This window comes from Salmo trutta, unplaced genomic scaffold (genome assembly GCF_901001165.1).
Source record: "Salmo trutta unplaced genomic scaffold, fSalTru1.1, whole genome shotgun sequence".
Classification (NCBI taxonomy): domain Eukaryota; kingdom Metazoa; phylum Chordata; class Actinopteri; order Salmoniformes; family Salmonidae; genus Salmo; species Salmo trutta.
Genome location: NW_021823073.1, coordinates 2656935 through 2673299, shown reverse-complemented (window position 1 = coordinate 2673299; position 16365 = coordinate 2656935). Strand labels below are relative to the sequence as shown.

Here is a 16365-nt window from a genome sequence, read left to right as displayed (position 1 = left end):
CGGTACAGAGTCAATGTGGAGGCTATATACAGAGGGTACCGGTACAGAGTCAATGTGGAGGCTATATACAGAGGGTACCGGTACAGAGTCAATGTGGAGGCTATATACAGAGGGTACCGGTACAGAGTCAATGTGGAGACTATATACAGAGGGTACCGGTACAGAGTCAATGTGGAGGCTATATACAGAGGGTACCAGTACAGAGTCAATGTGGAGGCTATATACAGGGGGTACCGGTACAGAGTCAATGTGGAGGCTATATACAGGGGGTACCGGTACAGAGTCAATGTGGAGGCTATATACAGGGGGTACCGGTACAGAGTCAATGTGGAGGCTATATACAGGGGGTACCGGTACAGAGTCAATGTGGAGGCTATATACAGAGGGTACCGGTACAGAGTCAATGTGGAGGCTATATACAGGGGGGTACCGGTACAGAGTCAATGTGGAGGCTATATACAGGGGGTACCGGTACAGAGTCAATGTGGAGGCTATATACAGAGGGTACCGGTACAGAGTCAATGTGGAGGCTATATACAGGGGGTACCGGTACAGAGTCAATGTGGAGGCTATATACAGGGGGTACCGGTACAGAGTCAATGTGGAGGCTATATACAGAGGGTACCGGTACAGAGTCAATGTGGAGGCTATATACAGGGGGTACCGGTACAGAGTCAATGTGGAGGCTATATACAGAGGGTACCAGTACAGAGTCAATGTGGAGGCTATATACAGAGGGTACCAGTACAGAGTCAATGTGGAGACTATATACAGGGGGTACCGGTACAGAGTCAATGTGGAGGCTATATACAGGGGGTACCGGTACAGAGCCAATGTGGAGGCTATATACAGGAGGGTACCAGTACAGAGTCAATGTGGAGGCTATATACAGAGGGTACCGGTACAGAGTCAATGTGGAGGCTATATACAGGGGGTACTGGTACAGAGTCAATGTGGAGGCTATATACAGGAGGGTACCAGTACAGAGTCAATGTGGAGGCTATATACAGAGGGTACCGGTACAGAGTCAATGTGGAGGCTATATACAGAGGGTACCAGTACAGAGTCAATGTGGAGACTATATACAGGGGGTACTGGTACAGAGTCAATGTGGAGGCTATATACAGAGGGTACCAGTACAGAGTCAATGTGGAGGCTATATACAGGGGGTACTGGTACAGAGTCAATTTGGAGGCTATATACAGGGGGTACCGGTACAGAGTCAATGTGGAGGCTATATACAGGGGGTACTGGTACAGAGTCAATGTGGAGGCTATATACAGAGGGTACCAGTACAGAGTCAATGTGGAGGCTATATACAGGGGGTACCGGTACAGAGTCAATGTGGAGGCTATATACAGAGGGTACCGGTACAGAGTCAATGTGGAGGCTATATACAGAGGGGTACCGGTACAGAGTCAATGTGGAGGCTATATACAGGGGGTACCGGTACAGAGTCAATGTTGAGGCTATATACAGGGGGTACCGGTACAGAGTCAATGTGGAGGCTATATACAGGGGTACCGGTACAGAGTCAATGTGGAGGCTATATACAGAGGGTACCGGTACAGAGTCAATGTGGAGGCTATATACAGGGGGTACCGGTACAGAGTCAATGTGGAGGCTATATACAGGGGGTACCGGTACAGAGTCAATGTGGAGGCTATATACAGAGGGGTACCGGTACAGAGTCAATGTGGAGGCTATATACAGGGGTTACCGGTACAGAGTCAATGTGGAGGCTATATACAGGGGGTACCGGTACAGAGTCAATGTGGAGGCTATATACAGGGGGTACCGGTACAGAGTCAATGTGGAGGCTATATACAGGGGGTACCGGTACAGAGTCAATGTGGAGGCTATATACAGAGGGTACCGCGTACAGAGTCATACTGAGGCTAATATACAGGGGTACGGAAGTCAATCTGGAGGCTATATACAGAGGGTACCGGTACAGAGTCAATGTGGAGACTATATACAGAGGGGTACGGTACAGAGTCAATGTGGAGACTATATACAGAGGGTACCAGTACAGAGTCAATGTGGAGGCTATATACAGAGGGTACCAGTACAGAGTCAATGTGGAGGCTATATACAGAGGGTACCGGTACAGAGTCAATTTGGAGGCTATATACAGGGGGTACCGGTACAGAGTCAATGTGGAGGCTATATACAGAGGGTACCAGTACAGAGTCAATGTGGAGGCTATATACAGGGGGGTACCGGTACAGAGTCAATGTGGAGGCTATATACAGGGGGGTACCAGTACAGAGTCAATGTGGAGGCTATATACAGGGGGTACCGGTACAGAGTCAATGTGGAGGCTATATACAGGGGGGTACCGGTACAGAGTCAATGTGGAGGCTATATACAGGGGGGTACCGGTACAGAGTCAATGTGTTCTCCTCCTATTCCTGGTCAACTCTTGTCCTCGTCTACTCTGTGTGGGAAATTGTCAGTAAATCTAGACTCATCTCAACTCGACTGGTTTTGATTAGTCTGACTGTGGTAGCAGATAAGGCTTAATCTGTGTCTGGGAAACTGGCCCAGTGTTGACTGTCCACCCCTCCGGTCTCTCCGGTCCCTCAGATCCCCAGTCATCTCCAGAGGATGTACACCAGCATCAGCCGTGTGGAGCAGAACCTCCACAACAGTATCATCCTCAGCCAGGCCTTCACACTGCTCTGCCTGGACATAGACATCCAGCCCACAGAGTTGTCAGACTCTAACCCTGTTCTGATGTTGATGCTGTGTGTTTACCTGTATGAGACGCTGCCCCAGTACCTTCCCAAGAGAACCATCACTCTGTCTGGCAGCCTGCACCACACCTTCACCAAGCAGGCAGGTCTCTCTCTCTCTCTCCATCACACAGCACTAGCCCTGGGTAACCCTGTCTTACAGCCTGCACCACACCTTCACCAAGCAGGCAGGTCTCTCTCTCTCTCCATCACACAGCACTAGCCCTGGGTAACCCTGTCTTAAAGCCTGCACCACACCTTCACCAAGCAGGCAGGTCTCTCTCTCTCCATCACACAGCACTAGCCCTGGGTAACCCTGTCTTACAGCCTGCACCACACCTTCACCAAGCAGGCAGGTCTCTCTCTCTCCATCACACAGCACTAGCCCTGGGTAACCCTGTCTTACAGCCTGCACCACACCTTCACCAAGCAGGCAGGTCTCTCTCTCTCCATCACACAGCACTAGCCCTGGATAACCCTGTCTTACAGCCTGCACCACACCTTCACCAAGCAGGCAGGTCTCTCTCTCTCCATCACACAGCACTAGCCCTGGGTAACCCTGTCTTACAGCCTGCACCACACCTTCACCAAGCAGGCAGGTCTCTCTCTCTCTCTCCATCACACAGCACTAGCCCTGGGTAACCCTGTCTTACAGCCTGTCCGGTCCACCTTCCAAAGCAGTTCAATCAGATCCTTTTCTGAAAGGGAAGATCATTCACGTTGCCTTGGTGTGTACACATCGTATGACAATTATTCACATTTACCTGTGTGTGTGTGTGTGTGTGTGTGTGTGTGTGTGTGTGTGTGTGTGTGTGTGTGTGTGTGTGTGTGTGTGTGTGTGTGTGCGCTCCAGGTGCGTCTGAAGAGCCCGTCCTCCAGACCGATGTTCTACCATGCCTCCATTGTAGGGAACGAGGCCCATCATTTCTCTTTGCCCCAAGGAGCTTCCATCAATATCCCTCCTAAGTAAGCCCTTCTATCTCTAACCCATAACCCCTAACCATAGCCCCTAACCATAGCCCATAACCCCTAACCATAACCCATAACCCCTAACCATAACCCCTAACCATGACCATAACCCCGAACCATAAACATTATCCATAACCGCTAACCATAACCCATAACCATGACCATAACCCCTAACCATAAACATAACCCCTACCCCTAACCATAACCCCTAAACATAACCCTTAACCCCTAACCATAACCCCTAACCATAACCCCTAACCATAACCCTCAACCCCTAACCATAAACCCCTAACCATAACCCCTAACCATGACCATAACCCCTAACCATAAACATTAACCATAACCCCTAACCATAACCCATAACCCCTAACCATAATCCCTAACCATGACCATAACCCCTAACCATAAACATAACCCATAACCCCTAACCATAACCCCTAACCATAACCCATAACCCCTAACCATAACCCCTAACCATAACCCATAACCCCTAACCATAACCCCTAACCATAACCCCTAACCATGACCATAACCCCTAACCATGACCATAACCCCTAACCATAAACATTAACCATAACCCCTAACCATAACCCATAACCCCTAACCATAACCATAACCCCTAACCATGACCATAACCCCTAACCATAAACATAACCCCTAACAATAACCCATAACCCCTAACCATAACCCCTGACCATAACCCCTAACCATAAACATAACCCCTACCCCTAACCATAACCCCTAACCATAACCCATAACCCCTAACCATAACCCTTAACCCCTAACCATAACCCCTAACCATAACCCCTACCCCTAACCATAACCCTTAACCCCTAACAATAACCCCTAACCATAACCCTTAACCCCTAACCATAACCCTTAACCCCTAACCATAACCCTTAACCCCTACCCATAACCCTTAACCCCTAACCATAACCCCTAACCATAACCCCTAACATAACCCCTACCCCTAACCATAACCCCTAACCATAACCCCTAACCATAACCCATAACCCCTAACCATAACCCCTATCCCATAACCCCTAACCATAACCCCTAACCATAACTCCTAACCCCTAACCATAACCCCTAAACTTAACCCCTAACCCATAACCCCTAACCATAACCCCTAACCATAAACATAACCCCTACCCCTAACCATAACCCTTAACCCCGAACCATAACCCCTAACCATAACCCCTAACCATAACCCCTAATCCCTACCCTTAACCAAACCCCTAACCATAACCCTTACCCCCTACCCCTAACCATAACCCCTAACCATAACCCTTAACCCTTACCCCCTAACCATAACCCTTAACCCCTAACCATAACCCCTAACCATAACCCTTAAACCATAACCCCTAACCCTTAACCCCTAACCATAACCCTTAACCCCTAACCATAACCCCTAACATAACCCCTAACCATAACCCCTACCCTTAACCCTTACCCCTAACCATAACCCCTAACCATAACCCCTACCCCTAACCATAACCCTTAACCCCTAACAATAACCCCTAACCATAACCCTTAACCCCTAACCATAACCCTTAACCCCTAACCATAACCCTTAACCCCTACCCATAACCCTTAACCCCTAACCATAACCCCTAACCATAACCCCTAACATTAACCCCTAACCATAACCCCTAACCATAACCCATAACCCCTAACCATAACCCCTATCCCATAACCCCTAACCATAACCCCTAACCATAACTCCTAACCCCTAACCATAACCCCTAAACTTAACCCCTAACCCATAACCCCTAACCATAACCCCTAACCATAACCCCTAACCATAAACATAACCCCTACCCCTAACCATAACCCTTAACCCCGAACCATAACCCCTAACCATAACCCCTAACCATAACCCCTAATCCCTACCCTTAACCAAACCCCTAACCATAACCCTTACCCCCTACCCCTAACCATAACCCCTAACCATAACCCTTAACCCTTACCCCCTAACCATAACCCTTAACCCCTAACCATAACCCCTAACCATAACCCTTAAACCATAACCCCTAACCCTTAACCCCTAACCATAACCCTTAACCCCTAACCATAACCCTTAACCCCTAACCATAACCCCTAACATAACCCCTAACCATAACCCCTACCCCTAACCATAACCCCTAACCATAACCCCTAACCATAACCCATAACCCCTAACCTTAACCCCTAACCATAACCCCTATCCCATAACCCCTAACCCCTAACCCCTAACCATAACCCCTAACTAAAACCCATAACCCCTAACCATAACTCCTAACCCCTAACCATAACCCCTAACCCCTAACCTTAACCCCTAACCTTAACCCCTAACCATAACCCCTAACCATAACCCCTAACCATAACCCCTAACCATAACCCCTAACCCCTAACCATAACCCCTAACCATAACCCCTAACCATAACCCTTAATCCCTAACCATAACCCCTAACCATAACCCCTAACCATAACCCATAATCCCTAACCATAACCCCTAACCCTTAACTATAACCCCTAACCATAACCCCTAACCATAACCCCTAACCATAACCCCTAACCATAACCCTTAACCCATAACCCCTAACCTTAACCCCTAACCATAACCCCTAACCATAACCCCTAACCATAACCCATAACCCCTAACCATAACCCCTAACCCCTAACCATAACCTCTAACCATAACCCTAACCATAACCCCTAACCATAACCCCTAACCATAACCCCTAACCATAACCCCTAACCCCTAACCATAACCCCTAACCATAACCCCTAACCCCTAACCATAACCCCTAACCATAACCCCTAACCATAACCCCTAACCATAACTCCTAACCCCTAACCATAACCCCTAACCATAACCCCTAACCATAACCCCTAACCATAACCCCTAACCATAACCCATAACCATGACCATAACCCCTAACCATAAACATTACCCCTAACCATAAACATTATCCATAACCGCTAACCATAACCCATAACGATGACCATAACCCCTAACCATAAACATAACCCCTACCCCTAACCATAACCCCTAAACATAACCCTTAACCCCTAACCATAACCCCTAACCATAACCCCTAACCATAACCCTCAACCCCTAACCATAAACCCCTAACCATAACCCCTAACCATGACCATAACCCCTAACCATAAACATTAACCATAACCCCTAACCATAACCCATAACCCCTAACCATAATCCCTAACCATGACCATAACCCCTAACCATAAACATTAACCATAACCCATAACCCCTAACCATAACCCCTAACCATAACCCCTAACCATAACCCCTAACCATAACCCATAACCCCTAACCATAACCCCTAACCATAACCCCTAACCATGACCATAACCCCTAACCATGACCATAACCCCTAACCATAAACATTAACCATAACCCCTAACCATAACCCATAACCCCTAACCATAACCCCTAACCATAACCATAACCCCTAACCATGACCATAACCCCTAACCATAAACATAACCCCTAACCATAACCCATAACCCCTAACCATAACCCCTAACCATAACCCCTAACCATAACCATAACCCCTACCCCTAACCATAAACATAACCCCTACCCCTAACCATAAACCCTACCCCTAACCATAACCCCTAACCATAACCCCTAACCATAACCCCTAACCATAACCCTTAACCCATAACCCCTAACCATAACCCTAACCATAACCCTAACCCCTAACCATAACCCCTAACATAACCCCTACCCCTAACCATAACCCCTAACCATAACCCCTAACCATAACCCATAACCCCTAACCATAACCCCTATCCCATAACCCCTAACCCCTAACCATAACCCCTAACCATAACTCCTAACCCCTAACCTTAACCCCTAACCCATAACCCCTAACCATAACCCCTAACCATAACCCCTAACCATAAACATAACCCCTACCCCTAACCATAACCCTTAACCCCAAACCATAACCCCTAACCATAACCCCTAACCATAACCCCTAATCCCTACCCTTAACCAAACCCCTAACCATAACCCTTACCCCCTACCCCTAACCATAACCCCTAACCATAACCCTTAACCCTTACCCCCTAACCATAACCCCTAACCATAACCCCTAACCATAACCCTTAACCCCTAACCATAACCCTTAACCCCTAACCATAACCCCTAACCATAACCCTTAACCATAACCCCTAACCATAACCCATAACCCCTAACCATAACCCCTAACCATAACCCCTAACCATAACCCTTAATCCCTAACCATAACCCCTAACCATAACCCCTAACCATAACCCCTAACCCCTAACCATAACCCCTAACCATAACCCCTAACCCCTAACCATAACCCCTAACCATAACCCATAACCCCTAACCATAACCCCTAACCATAACCCCTAACCATAACCCCTAACCATAACCCCTAACCCCTAACCATAACCTCTAACCATAACCCCTAACCATAACCCCTAACCATAACCCCTAACCATAACCCCTAACCCCTAACCATAACCCCTAACCATAACCCCTAACCATAACCCCTAACCCCTAACCATAACCCCTAACCATAACCCCTAACCATAACTCCTAACCCCTAACCATAACCCCTAACCATAACCCCTAACCATAACCCCTAACCATAACTCCTAACCCCTAACCATAAGCCCTAACCATAACCCCTAACCATAACCCCTAACCCTGTGGGACAGCAGTGTTCCTCCAGAAGCTATTCTGCTCAGTTACCTTGTGAGATGAATATCATTTCCCAACTCATCTCTTCTGACTGACTGAAATCTGTCTGGTCTACTACTTACTAAAACTACATACTGTGTAGTAATCATACTGCGTGCTATTTAGAATGTACTGTTTAGTCAAATCTAATGCAGTAAGCAACAAATATCAACATAGTAGGCTCATCCATACTGATAATGTGTCATCTGTGTTGATTCCCGACATTCCTTCATTTTGGTGCATCAATTTATCTGATTATCAGCTGCTGTGAAACACGTGTGTCTGGAAAGAGGGTTATCTTACGTAATAGTGTGCAGTCTTTCTCTGTCTATCCTGGCTCTGTCTTTCTCTGTCTATCCTGGCTCTGTCTTTCTCTGTCTATTCTGGCTCTGTCTTTCTCTGTCTATCCTGGCTCTGTCTTTCTCTGTCTATCCTGGCTCTGTCTATCCTGGCTCTGTCTATCCTGGCTCTGTCTATCCTGGCTCTGTCTTTCTCTGTCTATTCTGGCTCTGTCTTTCTCTGTCTATCCTGGCTCTGTCTTTCTCTGTCTATCCTGGCTCTGTCTTTCTCTGTCTATCCTGGCTCTGTCTATCCTGGCTCTGTCTTTCTCTGTCTATCCTGGCTCTGTCTTTCTCTCTCTATCCTGGCTCTCTTTCTCTCTGTCTAACTGTGTTAGAGTTAACTGGCTGCCTGTTTCTCAACTGGTGTTCAGTGTCTAGACTGGTGTTCCATTAATCCCATGGCTTTCCCCATCTCTGCCCCCACCTTATAGTTGACCCTTACACTCTGTCCTCCTCTCCACTAGGGGGCGTGGTGTGGAGGTGACCGTGCAGTACTCCTGTTCCTTCCTGAGGCCCATGGAGGCGGTGCTACTGCTGACATCACGCTCTGCCTCCTCAGCCAGCCCCTCTGGAGCCACCCTGGCCTTCAGCCTCAAGACCCAGGTCACACACATCACCCCCAGCGTGAGCGCACACACACACACACACACACACACAGTCTCCTCCAGTTGCCATTCACTATGTACTGTATATAACACCATTCACTATGTACAGTATATAACACCATTCACTATGTACAGTATATAACACCATTCACTATGTACTGTATATAACACCATTCACTATGTACTGTATATAACACCATTCACTATGTACTGTATATAACACCATTCACTATGTACTGTATATAACACCATTCACTATGTACTGTATATAACACCATTCACTATGTACTGTATATAACACCATTCACTATGTACTGTATATAACACCATTCACTATGTACTGTATATAACACCATTCACTATGTACAGTATATAACACCATTCACTATGTACAGTATATAACACCATTCACTATGTACACTATATAACACCATTCACTATGTACACTATATAACACCATTCACTATGTACTGTATATAACACCATTCACTATGTACACTATATAACACCATTCACTATGTACAGTTGAAGTCGGAAGTTTACATACACTTAGGTTGGAGTCATTAAAACTCGTTTTTCAACCACTCCACAAATTTCTTGTTAACAGACTATAGTTTTGGCAAGTCGGTTAGGACATCTACTTTGTGCATGACACAAGTAATTTTTCCAACAATTGTTTACAGACAGATTATTTCACTTATAATTCACTGTATCACAATTTCAATGGGTCAGAAGTTTACATACACTAAGTTGACTGTGCCTTTAAATAGCTTGGAAAATTCCAGAAAATGATGTCATGGCTTCAGAAGCTTCTGATAGGCTAATTGACATTATTTGAGTCAATTGGAGGTGTACCTGGGGATACAGTACATAGTGAATGGTGTTATATACAGTACATAGTGAATGGTGTATTTCAAGGCCTACCTTCAAACTCAGTGCCTGTTTGCTTGACATCATGGGAAAATCAAAAGAAATAAGCCAAGACATCAGAAAAAAAAACATTGGAGACCTCCACAAGTCTGGTTCATCCTTGGGAGCAATTTCCAAATGCCTGAAGGTACCACGTTAATCTGTAGAAACATTAGTACGCAAGTATTAACACCATGGGACCACGCAGCCGTCATACCGCTCAGGAAGGAGACGTGTTCTGTCTCCTAGAGATTAATGTGCTTTTGTGCGAAAAGTGCAAATCAATCCCAGAACAACAGCAAAGGACCTTGTGAAGATGCTGGAGGAAACAGGTACAAAAGTATCTATATCCACAGTAAAACGAGTCCTATATCAACAACCTGTAAGGCCACTCAGCAAGGAAGCAGCCACTGCTCCAAAACCGCCATAAAAAAAGCCAGACTACGGTTTGCAATGGCGCATGGGGACAAAGATCGTACTTTTTGGAGAAATGTCCTTTAGTCTGATGAAACAAAAATAGAACTGTTTGGCCATAATGAGCATCATTATGTTTTGAGGAAAAAGGGGGAGGCTTGTAAGCCGAAGAACACCATCCCAACCGTGAAGCACGGGGGTGGCAGCATCATGTTGTGGGGGTGCTTTGCTGAAGGAGGGACTGGTGCACTTCACAAAATAGATGTTATCATGAGGAGGGAAAATTGTGTGGATATATTGAAGCAACATCTCAAGACATCAGTCAGGAAGTTAAAGTTTGGTCGCAAATGAGTCTTCCAAATGGACAATGACCCCAAGCATACTTCCAAAGTTGTGGTAAAATGGCTTAAGGACAACAAAGTCAAGGTATTGGAGTGGCCATCACAAAACACTGACCTCAATCCTATAGAAAATGTGTGGGCAGAACTGAAAAAGTGTGTGCGAACAAGGAAGCCCACAAACCTGACTCAGTTACACCAGCTTTGTCAAGAGGAATGGGCCAAAATTCACCCAACTTATTGTGGGAAGCTTGTGGAAGGCTCAGTCTGGGCATACACCATCACCACTCAGACTCAGAGATAATGTGACTGTAGACTCACCTGTACGTCGTCATTACCCTGCAAGAGAAAGACGACCCCCTGACAGGTTGACTATTTAGTTCAGACTAACCTCCGACATTGGGGCAGAATACACCCCAGGGTTAAGTCTGGGGACTGAGGCAGTCTACCCTCTATCCCTAGTTTAGAAAAGGTTATTCTGAAAAAGCTCATTTATTTACATTAAGAGAACTTATATTAAAAAGAAAACAATAGGCAAAACAGTAAATATTTACTTTTTCCTTATGAGTCATCAAAGGTAAAGTGGCAGGAATATGTTGTGTATTGATATTCTAATTTTGTCCCTTTAGGGCACCTGTAACCCCCCTTGCTTACCTACGTTGAAATGCTTGGAATGTTCTTCCTGTGAAACGCATTAAGCAATGCCCACGTTAATTTCTACTCCCGTCTCATGTCCTGTCCTTATATTAGTTGTATAAGTAATACAGTGTGCTATACAACAAGCGTATAGATCAATGTTGTTGTCTGAGGCTGACCGGAACATATCCCAGTCCGCGTGATCAAAACAATCTTGAAGCGTGGATTCCGATTGGTCAGACCAGCGTTGAATGGTTCTAGTCACTGGTACATCCTGTTTGAGTTTCTGCCTGCAAGACGGTAGGAGCAAGATAGAGTCGTGGTCGGATTTGCCAAAGCGGGGGAGGGCTTTGTATGCATCGTGGAAGTTAGAGTAGCAGTGATCCAGTGTATTACACCCGCGTGCAGTGCAATCAATATGCTGAAAGAATTTAGGTAGCCTTGTTCTCACATTTGCTTTGTTAAAACCCCCAGCTACAACAAATGCAGCCTCAGGATATATGGTTTCCAATTTACATAGAGTCCAGTGAAGTTCTTTGAGGGACGTCTTGGTGTCTGCTTGAGGGGGAATGTACACAGCTGTGACGATAACTGACGAGAATTCTCTTGGGAGATAATATGGCCGGCATTTGATAGTAAGGAATTCTAGGTCGGGTGAGCAGAAGGACTTGAGATCCTGTATGTTGTTATGATTACACCATGAATCATTAATCATGAAGCATACACCCCCGCCCTTACTCTTCCCAGAGAGCTGTTTATCTCTGTTGGCACGATGCATGGAGAAGCCCGGTGGCTGAACTGATTCCGACAACATATCCCGAGAGAGAAATTTTTCCGTGAAACAGAGAATGTTACATACTCTGATGTCTCTCTGGAAGGCAACCCTTGCTCGAATTTCGTCTACCTTATTGTCAAGAGACTTGATATTGGCGAGTAGTATACTCAGGAGCGGTGGGCGATGTGCACGTCTACGGGGCCTGACCAGGAGGCCGCTCCGTCTGCCCCTTCTGCGGCGCCGTTGTTTTGAACCCTTTGTTCAGTTGCCAATAGAACAGTGACTCAGTCAGTGCCTACACTACTTTACTTTCTATAGAGACCTGGGTAGTGTGTCTCAAATGGCACCCTATTTCCCTATGGGCGCTGGTCAAAAGTAGTGCACTACATATGGAACAGGGTATAATTTGGGACACCCTCCAGAACAGCTTGTCCTCTGGGCAGGCAGGGGTTCACCATTCACTGTTCCCATGGCAGCACAATGTATCAGCAGAACAGGAAATGGTTCTATTTCTATTTCTATGGTCTTGACGCTGCATGTCCGCTTACATCATGGTGGCTGCTGAATGACTGCTACTGTGGGAGTTGTACAATATCTTTGTGTTTCTCCCTCTCTCTCTCTCTCTCTCTCTCTCTGTCTCTCTCTCTCTGTTTCTGTCTGTCTCTGTCTGTCTGTCTCTCTCTCTGTCTCTGTGTGTCTCTCTCTCTCCCTATCTCTCTCTCTCTCTCTTTCTGTCTCTCTCTCTCAATTCAATTCAATTCAATTCGCTTTATTGGCATGACGTAACAATGTACATATTGCCAAAGCTTACTTTGGATATTTACAATATAAAAAATAAATAAAAATGAGAATCAAAAATTGTCAACGGGACAACAGTAACAACAATAACCAACGGTCAATATAACCATACATTCAACAATAACAATAATCATACAGTTGAGGACATGTGCAGGTTTATTGGTCTGTCAGACACTGTCCCTCAACTTATGGCAGGCAGCAATGTAGTGCGCTGCCAACCCACAGCTCTCTGCGTCCTCCCCCAACAGGATGGGTAGCCTATCCTCATCAGAGAGGTCTTTAAAACCTTGAATAAGGATTTCAAATTTGGGGAAATGACACTCTCTAATTGTTTTATATTTTTTACATTTTGTCAGGAAATGCAGCTCCGTCTCAGGTTCTGCTGTTGTGCAGTGGTTGCACAGCCTTTCCTCTACAGGGAGCCAGGTTTTCCTGTGTCTACCCTTCTCAATGGCAAGGCTGTGCTCACTGAGCCTGTACTTTGTCAAGGTTTTTCTAAGGTTTTGATCAGTAACCATGGTCAAATATTTAGCCATAGTGTACTGTCGATTTAGGGCCAGATAGCACTGCATTTTGCTTTGTGTTTGTGCTTGTGTTTCCCAATAAGCAATGTAGTTTTGTTTTGAGTGTGTTGTAATTTGGTTTATTCTGATTGATTGGATGTTCTGGTCCTGAGGCTTCAGTGTGTTAGTAGAACAGGTTTGTGAACTCAGCCCCAGGACCAGCTGGATGAGGGGACTCTTTTCTTTGCTCAGCTCTTGGCATTGCAGGGCTTGGTAATGATATGAGAGGGGGTCACTGTATTTTAGATGTTTCCAAAACTTAATTGCTCTTTTTTGAGTTTTTATTATTAGTGGATATTGGCCTAATTCTGCCCTGCATGCATTGTTTGTAGTTTTCCTCTGGACACGTAGGAGAATCTTACAGAACTCTGCATGTAGGGTTTCAATGGGGTGTTTGTCCCATTTGATGAAATCTTGTTTTGCAAGTGGACCCCACACCTCGCTGCCATAAAGTGCAATTGGTTCAATGACATATTCAATTAGTTTTAGCCAAATTTTAATAGGTATTTCAATTTGAATTTGCTTTTTAATGGCGTAGAATGCCCTGCGTGCTTTCTCTCTCAGTTCATTCACTGCCTCATTAAGGTGTCCAGTTGAGCTTATTTTTAAACCTAAGTAATTGTAGTGTGTACAGTACTCTATATATTTTGTACCAATTGAGAACTTTGGTCTAATTCCCTGAGATCTGGATCTTCTCTGGAAAATCATTATTTTAGTCTTTTTGGGGTTTACTGCCAGGGCCCAGGTCTGGCAGTACTGCTCTAGCAGGTCCAGGCTCTGCTGTAGGCCAGGTGCTGTGGGTGACAGCAGGCATAGGTCATCTGCGAAGAGTAGGCATTTAACTTCTGAATTGTGGAGACTAACACCAGGGGCTGAGGATTTTTCTAGAATAGTGGCCAATTCGTTAATGTAAATATTGAAGAGTGCAGGGCTCAGATTGCAACCCTGACGAAGGCCCCGCCCCTGGTTAAAGAATTCTGTCCTTTTCTTACCAATTTTAATGCTGCACGTATTGCCAGTATACATTGATTTAATTATGTCATATGTTTTACCCCCTACACCACTTTCAATAACTTTGTAGAACAGTCCTGTATGCCAAATAGAATCAAATGCTTTTTGGAAGTCGATAAAGCAAGTGTATATTTTGGTATTATTTTGGTGGACATGTTTATCTATCAGGGTGTGTAAGGTGTAAATATGATCAGTTGTGCGATGTTTTGGTATAAATCCAATTTGGCTTTTACTCAAGACATTGTGCTTATTAAGGAAGTTTAGAACTCTTACATTGATAATACTACAGAAAACCTTCCCCAGGTTACTGTTCACACAAATGCCTCTGTAATTGTTAGGGTCAAATTTGTCTCCATTCTTAAAGATTGGGGTTATGAGTCCTTGATTCCAGATGTCAGGGAAATAACCTATACTCAGGATCAAATTAAACAATTTTAATATAGCCAATTGAAATTTTGCACTAGTGAGTTTGAGCATCTCATTTAGGATGCCATCAGGTCCGCAGGCTTTTTTAAATTTGAGAGCCTGAAGTTTCTTATAGAGCTCCTGGTCAGTAATTGGGGAGTCCAATGGGTTTTGATTGTCCTTTATAGCTTTTTCTAATCCATTCAACTTCTCATGGACTTGGCGTTGTTCTGCGTTTGTGTCAATTTGAACGGTGTTGTAGAGTGTTTTGAAATGGGTTGTCCATATGTCACCATTTTGTATTGCTAATTCCTCTTGTTTCGATTTTTTTAGTTTTTTCCAATTTTGCCAAAAGTTGTTTGTGTTTATGGACTCCTCAATTAGTGTCAGCTGCTTGCTGTTGTACTGTGCTTTTTTGGTTCTGAGTGTACGTTTATAGAGTTTTAAAGTCTCACAGTAATGAAGGCGTAATTCACCATTATTTGGGTCTCTGTGCGTTTGGTTGGATAGTGTTCTAAGTTTTTTTCCTTATAATTTTACAATCTGCATCAAACCAGTTGTCATCTGTGATTTTTTTAGTTTTGTTTTTTATCAATTTCAATTGTGCTTCTTTTGCCGTTTGCCTGAATATATAGTTGATGTTTCGTACTGCTAGATTGATGCCTTCTTTACTGTGAGTGAATGTGGTATCCAGAAAGTTATCTAAGAGTGTTTGGATATTTTGGTTCCAGGTTGCTTTCTGGTATTTTTCTGTGCTGTTTTGGGCCCATCTGTATGAATTTCTGATGTTGTACAGCTTACTGGGCTGTGAATGTGTGGTTGTTTCCAGGTCTGTTCTTTTGAAGAACAACGTAATTTGGCTGTGATCAGACAGAGGTGTTAGTGGCTTGACAGTGAATGAGCTGAGAGAGAAAGGGTCCATGTCTGTGATCATATAGTCTACTGTACTGTGGCCAAGAGGTGAGCAATAGGTGAATCTCCCCAAAGAGTCCCCCCGTAACCTACCATTGACAAAGTACAGACCCAGGCTTCTACAGAGCTGCAAAAGATCCCTTCCGTTTTTGTTGACGGTGCTGTCACTGTTGTTTCTATGGGGGAGATTAAGATAGTTAGAAACAGTATGGCCTGTAATAAAGCTGT

General features: G+C 44.9%; 1 protein-coding gene across 1 annotated transcript in view; it reads left to right on the top strand.

Annotated features, from left to right (window-relative positions):
• Positions 1–16365, top strand: part of LOC115188708 (cilia- and flagella-associated protein 47-like) — an 81970-nt gene that overhangs the window by 39006 nt on the left and 26599 nt on the right. Inside the window, exons 38-42 of the mRNA XM_029747435.1 lie at positions 2590–2960; positions 3309–3333; positions 3562–3704; positions 9236–9395; positions 11667–11673. Of these exons, the coding sequence (XP_029603295.1) occupies positions 2590–2960; positions 3309–3333; positions 3562–3704; positions 9236–9395; positions 11667–11673 (706 nt within the window). The remainder of the gene's footprint in view (positions 1–2589; positions 2961–3308; positions 3334–3561; positions 3705–9235; positions 9396–11666; positions 11674–16365) is intronic.